The 12,469-nt window shown below is 51.7% G+C and overlaps 1 protein-coding gene across 1 annotated transcript in view; it reads right to left on the bottom strand.

The window, feature by feature from the left end:
• IFIH1 (interferon induced with helicase C domain 1) overlaps window positions 1–12,095 on the bottom strand; it is a 47,217-nt gene extending 35,122 nt beyond the window's left edge. The window contains exon 1 of the mRNA XM_054044097.1: window positions 9,950–12,095. Coding sequence (XP_053900072.1) covers window positions 9,950–10,399 — 450 coding nt within the window. The 5' untranslated portion in view covers window positions 10,400–12,095. The remainder of the gene's footprint in view (window positions 1–9,949) is intronic.
• Between the last annotated feature and the right edge of the window lie 374 nt (window positions 12,096–12,469).

Below are 12,469 nucleotides of genomic sequence, written 5' to 3'. Positions count from 1 at the left end.
TCTGACCCGGTACTGCCTTTATGTTCTTATGTTATGTATATTCTTCTCTCTGCCGCTTTGTCATGCTTTTTCATCCAGCAAACTGAGGGTGTACATCACCATACAAGATCAGATGGAAAACTCTACAACATTGTGCATCTAGCAAAATTAAACACCTGCTTACAAGAGAACTTTTTAGCTGATGATGGAATACTTGTCACACATGGGGAAGAGGCGCTCCAGCAACTTTGAATATAGAACCTCAGATTTACGAACACCAGAGTCACGAACTGACCAGTCAACCACACACTTCATTTAGAAGTAGGCAATCAGGCAGCGGCAGAGACAAAAAAACCCAAATACAGTACAGTACTGTGTTAAATGTAAACTACTAAAAATAAAGGAAAAGGAGCATTTTTCTTCTGCATAGTAAAGTTTCAGCCATCTTAAGTCAATGTTCAGTTGTAAACTTTTGAAAGTACAACCATAATGTTTTGTTCAGTTCTGAACAACCTGCATTCCTGAGGTGTTCGTAATTCTGAGGTTCTACTGTAGCTTTGCACTAGCTTATGATGAATTTGGACTAACCAACAGTCTAAAGAAGATAATGATTCTGACACAAGGTTTATTGACTGCACCAGAAGTTTTAATAGCTAGCACCACACTAGAAATTGTACACAAATTCTGCTTTCTGAGATCAACTGTATCAGAGATCTTATCTCAAGATGACAAGGTTAATTCTCACATATGGAAGGCAGGCACCACATTTGGGCAGCTGAGCAAGTGTATGTGGGATAATGAGAAATTAATATTGAACACCAAAATATGGGTCCACTAAATGTGCATTCTGAGCACGCTGCAGTATGGTGGTGAGACCTGGACTGCTTAAAGTAGTCATGAGAAAAAGCTAAATACCTTCCACACCTGCTGTCTTTGCCGTGTTCTAAGTATCAAGTAAGAAACCAAAGTTCCTCACCCCAAAATAATTGAGAAAGCAAAATTGCCAAGTCTAATCATTATAATCCAACACAGACGTCTTCATTGTCTTAGTTATCTTCACTGGATGAACACATTCCAAAGGATCTCCTGTACAGAGAACTTGCAGATGCTCCAAGGCCATTGGGACAACCTAGGTTCAGATTCAAGGACATTTGCAAGAGGGATGTGAAAACTTTCAGCATCAACACCGCAAGCTGGGAAGATGCAGCTACGCTAGAGGGCTGCACCAGGGAGTTAGAGGTGAAGTTCTATGTACCTATTGGGTTCTGGGAAGTGGGCGGGCTTCCTGCTAAAGGATCCCCCCCACCCCCACCCAGCCTAAGGGGAAGATCTACAGGACCTGAAACCCAACTGATTTTGGGGGGACAACTAATGAGATAACAGGGACGGGAGTCAGGTCAGAGGGTCAAAAGAAGGAAACGTGACGGGGACACCGAGCAGAGAACCCCGGATAGTGCCCACTGCTCCTTAAAGGCGTCAAGGGAGCCAGTGGATGCCGCCCAGAGGAACTCTGCCCGGATACATGAATGGATAGAGGATCAGAAACAGGCCCCACAGTCACAGGCGTCTCCATTGGCCAACCTCCTCTCCCTGGTTTTATAGATGGCCATTTTAGCCAGAGCCAGGAGGAGGCTGACTAGGAGGTCCTGTGGCTTTGTGGGGCCACGGCTGGGGAGTGCATAGATAAGGAGGTGAAGGGAAAAGTGCAGCCAGAAACATAACAGAATATTCATGAGGAGCCGGTTATAGGGGCTGCAACCTGGCGCACTCCAAATAAATGTGAGCCAGGGTCTCCCTCACGCCGCAGAAGGGGCAGGTGTCTGGGACGGGGGTAAACCGCGCCAAATACACACTCGTGCTCACGGCCCCATGAAGGAGCCGCCAGCTGATATCCCTGGCGGGCCTCGGGACCAGGGTGGAGTATAGGCTGGCCCACCGGGGCTTCTCATCCTCTAGAGGTGGCAGGAGCGGGGCGGGACACGAGGGTGAGGAAGTGAAGGGTGTGGAGCATGAGCGTGTATAGGTGTTTCCTTGGCGCGGTTTGGAAGTGGACCGGCTGCAGAATGTGTAGCCGGATCACAGAGAAGGGGCGGGGAGGGCCCAATGAAAAGGTCCGGAGTGGAGGGTGGGCGGGGCTCGCCCTCGTGCAGGACCCGTCAAGGTAGGACCGAGCAGCGGGCGGCAAAGCAGCCATCACCTCCTGAAGTACGCACCGGAGAGTACAAGGCCTGGAAAGCCCCATACGCTGAGCGAGGGTCAGGGGATCCAGCCAGTCTCCCCGGTCATAATCCAGGAGGTCTCTGACTCTGGTGATTTCTGTCAGGACCAACCTCTGGCGCACCAAGGGGGACTCCGCCACCTGCACACGGAGCTGGGGATTGTGTAGCAGGGGCTCCGCGAGGAGATCAGCCCCTTTGGTGGCCACCATGGACCTGGTCGCTGAGAACAGTTTCCAGGTCCGGAGGAGGTCCTGGTATTGAAGTCCTATGTAGTGGGGTGGTTACCCTGTCCCTGCCCTGAAGGGCTTAAAACAGCCAGGGAGAGGGCTGTGGCAGGGAAAAGCTAGGCTGATTGGGGAAGTAGCCACAGCTGGGCTATGCCCCAGTCAGGCCCAGCTGGTCCCTATAAAAGGCTGTGAGCCAGAGGCCCAGAAAAAGTCTCTCTCTGCATTCAGATAAAGAAGGGCCTGGCTGCAGGGATCTAGAGACAAGGTACCTGGGTGGAGCAGGGCGGGGGAAAGGCAGAGAGCTGGGGAGCTCCAGCCTGGAAAGCCCCAGGCTGGGGCCTAGCATTGGGCTAAAAGGTACTGGTGGTTGCAGAGGGCAGTCCAGGGGTAGGCAAAGGCAGCAGGTCCAAACCCAACCTTGCCAGTGATAAGTAGGCTGATACTGCAGTCTGCCCCAGGGCGTGGAGGCTAGACAATGACTGGCAGTAGCCGTATACTAAGGCGAGGTGGGGATAGTGGGTGGGGGTTCCCTGGGGAGGGGAGACGACACTGTAAGACTGAGGGGTTACTGCCAGGGGGCAGCACCCAGAGAAAAGGGGCACCAGGGTCCTGGGAGGGACACGGGGCCAGCGGCAAGGCAGATCACAGTCCTGCAGAGGGCGCTCCAAGGCTGGCAGAGCTAATTCCCAACAGAGACCAGCAGGAGGTGCTGCAGGAGTGAGTCCTGCACTGCTACACCTAGCAGTGTGCCATCCTCTGACCCTGTGCTTTATCTGTGGCAAGGACTGTACCTCGAGAATTAGCTACTTGCAATGCTACAGCATAACACACAATAACTGTTCTGCTTTGGTGCTTACACTGTCTTTCAAGGCAGATGGTTGCCAAAAAATGAGGATACTTTCTTAAATTACTGCTTAAGCAGACAAGACAATCAAAGGAGATATTATCCCCATTTTACAGATGTGGAGGAATTAAGCGACTTGTGCAAGGTTTCCCAGGAAGTCGGTTGCAAAGCTAGGAACTAAAATATCTCCTGATGCTCAGTCTAGTGATTTAAGTAATTCATCGACTGATAAACAGGCAAAAGCAAACCTATTAAAAGAATGCAACTGAACTTCTCTGTAGCTTTCACTTTCAGATCATTTGTTGAGTTCCCAAACCATACACAGTATTTCCCATATTTATGAGACCACTGGCCATAAAATCCACACTTATTTATTTAGCACAGTGTGCACAGAACTGTACAATTCAGAGAGTAAAGACTGGGGGCTTATCTACACTACAAAATTAGGTTGACAATTTAGGTTGACATACAGCCACCACAGTAATTCAGTCAGGTATTGGTGTTCGCACTACACTCCTTCTGCTGGTGGTGCGTGCCCTCACCAGGAGCGCTGGCAATGACTTAAGTGGGGCATTGAGAGGCACTAATAGCCAAGTATGGGGCACTGACAGCCAGACGGGGCTCACAGCTGAAGCCCAATGAAAAGCTCAATTTCATAGCATGGAGCATACCAGTGGTGAAATTGACATTCTTGTCAGTTTCACAGCTTCAGCTGAGGGCCCCACTTCTACTTTGAGTCCTGAAACTGACAAGAACAATAGCCAAGAGTCAATGTAAGTAAGGCAATGTCTACACAGACCCTGCATCACCCTAATTACACTGACATAAGCGGTGCACCTCTTGTAGAGGTTGGTATTATGTTGGTGTAGCAGGCCACTTACTTCCAGGGAAGTAGCATTCTAGTGTAGACACTGACTTAATTAGGTCCACATAAGCTGCCTTACCTTAACTCTGTAGTGTAGACCAAGCCATGGTTTTCTCCTCAAAAGGCTTACAATCTATGGCCTGGTCTACACTACGGGTTTAGGTTGACTTTAGCAGCTTTAAATCGAATTAAGCCTGGACACGTCAACACAATGAAGCCCTTTCTTTCGACTTAAAGGGTCCTTTAAACCGGTTTCTTTACACCACCTTCGACGAGGGGATTAGCGATAAAATCGGCCTTTGCGGGTTGGAATTGGGGTAGTGTGGACGGAATTCGACGTTATTGGCCTCCGGGAGCTATCCCACAGTGCTTCATTGTGACCGCTCTGGACAGCACTCTCAACTCAGATGCACTGACCAGGTAGACAGGAAAAGACCCGCGAACGTTTGAATTTCATTTCCTGTTTGCTCAGCGTGGAGAGCACAGGTGACCACGCAGAGCTCATCAGCACAGGTAACCGTGATGGAGTCCCAGGATCGCAAAAGAGCTCCAGCATGGACCGAACGGGAGGTACGGGATCTGCTCGCCATATGGGGAGATGAATCAGTGCTAGCTGAACTCCGTAGCAGTAAAAGAAATGGCAAAGTATTAGAAAAGGTCTCCAAGGCCATGAAGGACCGAGGCCATAACAGGGACACACAGCAGTGCCGCATGAAAATTAAGGAGCTACGGCAAGCCTACCACAAAGCCAGAGAAGCAAATGGAAGGTCCGGGGCAGAGCCGCAAACTTGCCGCTTCTACGCGGAGCTGCATGCCATTCTAGGGGGTGCAGCCACCACTACCCCAACCGTGTGCTATGACTCCGTCAATGGAGAAACACACAGGGAAGACGGTTCGGGGAACGAGGAAGATGAGTATGGAGGTACTGTAGGTAGCTCACAGCAGCAAGGAAGCGGAGAAACCGGTTTCCCCAACAGCCAGGATATGTTTGTGACCCTGGACCTGGAACCAGTAACCCCCGAACTCACCCAAGACCCTCAGGGCACACAGGAGACCTCTGGTGAGTGTACCTTTGTAAATATTTGTAAACATTACACATGGTTTAAAAGCAAGCGTGTTTAACGATTAATTTGCCCTGGCAATCGCGGCCAGTACATCTACTGGAAAAGTCTGTTAACGTGTATGGGGATGGAGCGGAAATCCTCCAGGGACATCTCCAGAAAGCTCTCCTTCATGTACTCCAGGCCAGTAGCACGTAGTCTGGAATCATTGCATAACAAAGCATGGCAGCGTATGGTCCCGGTGTTTGCTGGCATGCAGACAATATCCATTCCTCATCTCTCTTTGTTATCCTCAGGAGAGTGATATGTTTCACGGTCACCTGGTTGAAATGGGGTGATTTTATTAAGGGGACATTCAGAGGTGCCCGTTCCTGCTCTTCTGAACAGAAATGTTCCCCGCTGTTAACCACGCGGTGGGGGGAGGGGTGAAGTGATCATCCCAGAGAATCGGGTGTGTGTGTGGGGGGGGGTGGTTTACTTGGGTTTGTGCCGCATGTTAACTGAGAAACCGCAGCCCCTCCTTTTACATTGAAAACCCATTTTCAATGGCCAACCCAATTCATCCTTGATATGGGAAATGCGCTGCTGTTTGAAACCTTTCCCGCATGTTAAGAAGGTTAAAAAAGCCAAAAGACTGTGGCCTACCATGGCTGCCTGCAAGCCGAAATATGTAGCCTGGGGCACTGCGTGAGTGATCTCTCATACCAAACCGGCAGGCAGAGGAAAAATGCGACCTTGTAATGAAAGAGTGTACCCATTGTTCTCTAAAATGTGTCTTTTTTAACCACCTCTCCCTTCTCCTCCACCAGCTGCAAATGTTTCTCCTTCGCAGAGGCTAGTGAACATTAGAAAGAGAAAACGGAGGACACGGGACGATATGTTCACGGAGCTGCAGATGTCCTCCCACGCTGATAGAGCACAGCAGAATGTGTGGAGGCAGTCAATGTTGGACATGAGAAAAGCACAATATGAACGAGAGGAGAGGTGGCGGGCTGAATGGCGGGATGAAAAGAGCAAGTGGCGGGCTGAAGACAATAGGTGGCGTCAGCTTGCAGACAGACGGCAAGAGTCAATGCTCCGTCTGCTGGAGCATCAAACTGATATGCTCGAGCGTATGGTTGAGCTGCAGGAAAGGCAGCAGGAGCAGAGACCGCTGCTACAGCCCCTGTTTAACCAACAGCCCTCCTCCCCAAGTTCCATAGCCTCCTCACCCAGACGCCCAAGAACACGGTGGGGGGGCCTCCGGCCACCCAGTCACTCCACCCCAGATGATCGCCCAAGCATCAGAAGGCTGGCCTTCAATAAGAGTTAAAGTTTTAAAATGCACTGTGTCCTTTTCCATCCATCCTCCCCCACCCATCCCAGGCTACCTTGGCAATTATCCCCCTACTTCTGTGAGGAATTAATAAAGAATGCATGAATGTGAAAAAAGAATGACTTTATTGCCTCTACAAGCAGTGCTCGAATTGGGGAGGGGAGGGTGGGATGGGGTGGTTGGTTTACAGGGAAGTAGAGTGAACCGGGTCGGGGGGGGGGGGGTTGGAGGGTTCATCAAGGAGAAACAAACAGAAGTTTCACACAGTAGCCTGGCCAGTCACAAAACTCGTTTTCAAAGCTTCTCTGATGCGCACCGCGCCCTGTTGTGCTCCTCTAACCGCCCTGGTGTCTGGCTGCGCGTAATCAGCGGCCAGGCGAGTTGCCTCAACCTCCCACCCCGCCATAAATGTCTCTCCCTTACTCTCACAGATATTGTGGAGCGCACAGCAAGCAGCAATAACAATGGGGATATTCTTTTCGCTGAGGTCTGAGCGAGTCAGTAAGCTGCGCCAGCGCGCTTTTAAACGTCCAAATGCACATTCCACCACCATTCGGCACTTGCTCAGCCTATAGTTGAACAGGTCCTGACTACTGTCCAGGCTGCCTGTGTACGGCTTCATGAGCCATGGCATTAAGGGGTAGGCTGGGTCCCCAAGGATCACGATAGGCATTTCAACATCCCCAACGGTTACTTTCTGGTCCGGGAAGAAAGTCCCTTCCTCCAGCTTTCGAAACAGACCAGAGTTCCTGAAGACGCGAGCATCATGTACCTTTCCCGGCCATCCCACGTTGATGTTGGTGAAACGTCCCTTGTGATCCACCAGGGCTTGCAGCAGCATTGAAAAGTACCCCTTGCGGTTTACGTAGTCGGTGGCTTGGTGCTCCGGTGCCAAGATAGGGATATGGGTTCCGTCTATGGCCCCACCACAGTTTGGGAATCCCATTTCAGCAAAACCATCCACTATTGCCTGCACGTTGCCCAGAGTCACTACCCTTGATATCACCAGGTCTTTCATTGCCCTGGCAAATTGGATCACAGCAGCCCCCACCGTAGATTTGCCCACTCCAAATTGATTCCCGACTGACCGGTAGCTGTCTGGCGTTGCAAGCTTCCACAGGGCTATCGCCACTCGCTTCTCAACTGTGAGGGCTGCTCTCATCTTGGTATCCTGGCGTTTCAGGGCAGGGGAAAGCAAGTCAAAGTTCCATGAAAGTGCCCTTACGCATGCGAAAGTTTCGCAGCCACTGGGAATCGTCCCACACCTGCAGCATGATGCGGTCCCACCAGTCTGTGCTTGTTTCCCGGGCCCAGAATCGGCGTTCCACGGCATGAACCTGCCCCAGTGACACCATGATTTCCACATTGCTGGGGCCTGTGCCTTGTGAGAGGTCTATGTCCATGTCAATTTCCTCATCACTCTCTTCGCCGCGCTGCAATCGCCTCCTCGGCTGGTCCGGGTTTCGCCTTGGCATGTCCTGGCTCTGCATATACTCCAGGACAATGCGCGTGGTGTTCATAGTGCTCATAATTGCCGCGGTGATCTGAGCGGGCTCCATGATCCCAGTGCTAGCTATGGCGCCTGGTCAGAAAAAAGGCGCGAAACTAGTATCTGACGGACTAGGGGAAGGAGGGAGGGCGGGCCGAGTGACGACATGGCGTACAGGTACAGGGAATTAAAATCAAGAATGGTGGCTGTGCATCAGGGAGAAACACAAACAACTGTCACACAGAATGGTCCCCCCAAAGATTAAACTGAAAACCCTGGGCTTAGCAGGCCGTTGATTTCACGGAGGAAGGGGAAGCAAATGAATTCAGAACAAATCTATTTTTTACATCTTAAGCTGGCAGCTGACGGTGCAGCATGACTGATAGCCTCTGCAGTACGATGACGACGGATACCAATCGTAATATACCATCTTCTACCAAAAGGCAAGGGGCTGCTGCTGTGTAGCAATGCAGCCCCACATCTGCCAGCCCCACGGCTGCCAGCACCCAGATCGCCGATGAAGGCTACCAGTCTACTGCACCGTCTACCACCAAAAGGCAGTTAGCTGCTGCTGCTGTGTAGCAATGCAGTCCCATGTCTGCCGGCACCCAGAGGACATATGGTGACGGTGAGCTCAGCTGAGCGGAGCGGGCTCCATGCTTGCCGTGGTATGTTGTCTGCACAGGTAACCCAGGTAAAAAGGCGCGAATCTATTGTCTGCCGTTGCTGTGACGGAGGGGGAGGGGCCTGACGACATGTACCCAGAACCTCCCACGACACTGTTTTGCATCAGCCGGGCATTGGGATCTCAACACAGAATTCCAATGGGCGGCGGAGACTGCGGGAACTGTGGGATAGCTGTGGGATAGCTACCCATAGTGCAATGCTCCGGAAGTCGACGCTAGCCTCAGTACTGTGGACGCGGTCCGCCGACTAGAGCACTTAGAGCATTTTATGTGGGGACACACAAAATCGGCTGTATACAACCGATTTCTATAAAACCGGCTTCTATAAATTCGAACTAATTTTGTAGTGTAGACATACCCTATGTAAGCCAATCACTTATAATAGATACCAGAGAACCCAAAAAATTCCAACCTCAAAATGGTACCCTTTTTACCATACACGGAGAGATTCATTGGTTAGTGGATTATTGTTAAAAAAATATAGCAGACATATTCTGAGGAGGAATTTGTATGAAAAGATGGTCATCAGGTGTATTATCAGAGAGGGGCTGTTTCAAGCACAAGACACAGCAAGAAAAAAAAAGGTACAAAATTAACAAATATGGGGTGGGGGGCAGCAGGAATAGGAGAGCAGGAAATAGGAGAGCAAACATGATGCCCGATTTTATAGGGACATTCCCGATTTTGGGGTCTTTTTTCATAGATGCATAGATTCTAGGACTGGAAGGTGTCATCGAGTCCAGTCCCCTGCCCGCATTCTTATAAAGGCTCCTATTACCCACCACCCTGATTTTTCACATTTGCGGTCTGGTCACCACCCTATGTTGTACAAGCGCCAGTTATGAGCAATGGGAGAGGAAGATCAGTTCTGCAGAGGCGTTTTCGCCACCCAGGTCACCTGACGGCTTGTGGGCGGTGGGACCAGAGGCCGGGAAGGCCCATCCCTGTACTTCTCTCCTGGGCTCGCTGCCCGGTGAGGGAGGGAAGGAATCCCAGACGCAGCGCTTCTCCCCTGCGAACGGCTGCTGCGGCGGGGCGGGAATCAGGCGAGCAGCGCTCGGCCTGGGGGAGGCTTTCCTTTGACAGGGAGACAATGAGGCTCGTCCACCCTGCCCGGGAATCCTGCCCCGCACCCCTGCTGCCGCCGGGCAAACAATGCCACGGGAGCTGCCTCTCCAGCTCTGTGGGTTAAAGGGGTGTGTGGAAATGCAGCAGTTCCGCGGCCAGGCCCAGCACCGGGGGTGGAGGGGGCAGCGCTACCTACCCGCTCCCGGTCATCGCCCTGGAAGAGTCCCTTCTCCACGCACTTGTTGGCGACCTGCGGGCTCTTCAGCTTATCCACCAGGGTGCTATAGAGCAGCTGCACCAGGTGCACGCACAGGTCGTGCTCGGCCTCCTCTGCCGGGGAGGGCAGCTCGCTCAGGTTGGGGTTCACGTAGCAGGCGGCCAGGTCGCTGCCCCCCTCCTGCAGCGCAGTGACAAACTGCTGGATCCAGCCCTGCTGCTGGCAGCCCCGCGCCACCGCGTCCAGCAGCTCCCCAGCCGCCTGCGGGTCGCCCTGCTGCGCAGCGACCGCCCGGATCCGCTCCTTCTCCTGCAGGCTCAGCGTGACCAGGCGGTCCAGCACCGGCGCCACCCGTATGGACTGTGTGAGCCGGGCCCTGAAGCAGGAGAGCAGATAGAGGAACTGCTCGTCGGGCGGTAGGGCCGCCATCTCTCCTGTGCCCGGAGTCACCGTGGCAGGGCTGAGGTCACGGCGCTCCCCCCTGCTCCAGGAGTCCCTAGTGCCAAGGGAAGGGGGAGGTTCCCTGCGCTTCTCCGGGGCTCAGGTCCTAGCCGCTGGGACGGGGGCGGGTGGATGCGGTTCTCCCCCTGCGCCCGGCCCTTGCTGGAAGGGTGCAGCTAACCCTCAGCCTTTGCGCTTCTCTCGGGGTCGGTGCGGGCCGGCTAGGGGCAGGCTGCTGGCCTGGACACGCCTCTCCGGGGGCCCCGCTCCGTGCCTCCGAGGTTCTGCTGAGCGGGGACGCGCACGGCGCTTTTAAACTTCCCCAGCCCGGCGTTTTCGGTTTCGATTCCTGCCCGCTCTTCGGTTTCCAAACGCAAAGGGCTGACTGAGGCATCTTCCTGAGTCCTGCAGCCAGCCCCCGCCGAAGCCCAAGTGGCCAGTCCAGCACCGGACTGACTCGTGCCGGCAGAGGGGGGCGGCGGAGGGGGAGAAAGGAAGAGAATACAGAGAGGGGGCACAGGAGTCATATGTGCAGCACAAAACAAAACAATAGGGCCCCCAAAATCATGAGATTGGTTTAAAATTCATGAGGAGTTTTTAAGTGTGGGATTTGATTTGCCTTCTGAGCCATTAGGTCCCACACTCTTCACTTTCCAAGCTTTTCTTTACAACCATAAGGGCCGGTTCTGTATAGGTTCCTATACCACCCACATCACAATACTGTAGTAGCTGTGTATCCTCCATCCCCTGCAATAAGCAACAGACTAACATCTGTTTTGGAAGGTCTTTGGGTGTTTTTAAATGTCCATGCTGCTGTGTGTCTATGTTAGAGAAGGCAGCTTGAAGAAGCATGCCTTGCTCTGGAAGTGGAAGGAGGTGGGATTTGTGAGGACCCTTAGTTCCGGAGGGAGTTTGCTTCACAGTATCAGAACAGATCTAGAGATGGTTCTGTCCGACAATCTTTACCTTATGGTAGAAGGAGTTGTCAGCTACAATCCTCATCCTGCAGGTCTAAGCAATATATTAGATATCCTAGGTTCAGGCCATAGAGCATCTTGAACTTGATATTCAATGGGAAGCCAGTGTAGAAAGCAGAAAACATGTTAGACATACTGGAGGTAGCCAATGTTGCTGAGGAAGTACATTGTAACATTCTGTATGGGCTGGAGTTTCCTAAGAGATGCTGGTTTGCCAACCAGGGATGATACATTGCTTTTTTTTCCTAGTCAGCAGGTCACAAAAGCATGTATTGCTGATGCCAGGTCATCATCCAATTAGGATAGGATGGAATCTCAGCTAACTAAAAATGGTAGGAAGCCTGGCTCCCTGATGCTGCTATGTGACAGCTTAGTGCCAGCAAGGATTGAGGAGCGCTCCTAAACTACAGCCTACGTTGACCAATTGTGTGTATATGTATTTTAGCCGAGAGTGAATGAAAATCTCTTGTATTTTTTTTTAAATGTAAATTGCTTAAATTTGCAGCAATAGTGCGATCTCTTGATTCTAGCAGCTGGAGGTTGTAAAAATATCCACTAAATATCACAAGAGCAACTTGCAATTGTAAGAACAGCCATACTGGGTCGGACCAAAAGTCCATCAAGCCCAATATCCTGTCCTCTGACAGTGGCCAATGGCAGGTGCCCCAAAGGGAATGAACAGACAGGTTATCATCAAGTGATCCATGCCCTGTCACCCAATCCCAACTTCTGGCAAAATCAGATCACAAGAATTGACAACACTAAATATGGGAGGAGAGGGGCAAAGACATGGGAGATGGCTAGAGCAGGGGTTCTCAAACTGGGGATTGGAACCCCTCAGGGGGTTTCAGGGTTACTACATTGGGGGTCATGAGCTGTCAGCCTCCACCCCAAACCTCGCTTTGCCTCCAGCATTTATAATGTGTTAAATATATAAACAAGTGTTTTTAATTTATAAGGGGGGGGGTCATACTCAGACCCTTGCTATGTGGAAGGGGTTAGCAGTACAATAGTTTGAGAACCATTGGGCTAGAGCCTTCTCCTTGAAGGATACATTTTTTCAGTTTTACCTACACAAGAC

The sequence above is a fragment of the Malaclemys terrapin genome, chromosome 11, assembly GCF_027887155.1.
Source record: "Malaclemys terrapin pileata isolate rMalTer1 chromosome 11, rMalTer1.hap1, whole genome shotgun sequence".
Taxonomy (NCBI): domain Eukaryota; kingdom Metazoa; phylum Chordata; order Testudines; family Emydidae; genus Malaclemys; species Malaclemys terrapin.
The sequence above is the reverse complement of the archived record's forward strand: the minus strand, read 5'-3'. Positions and strand labels throughout refer to the sequence as shown.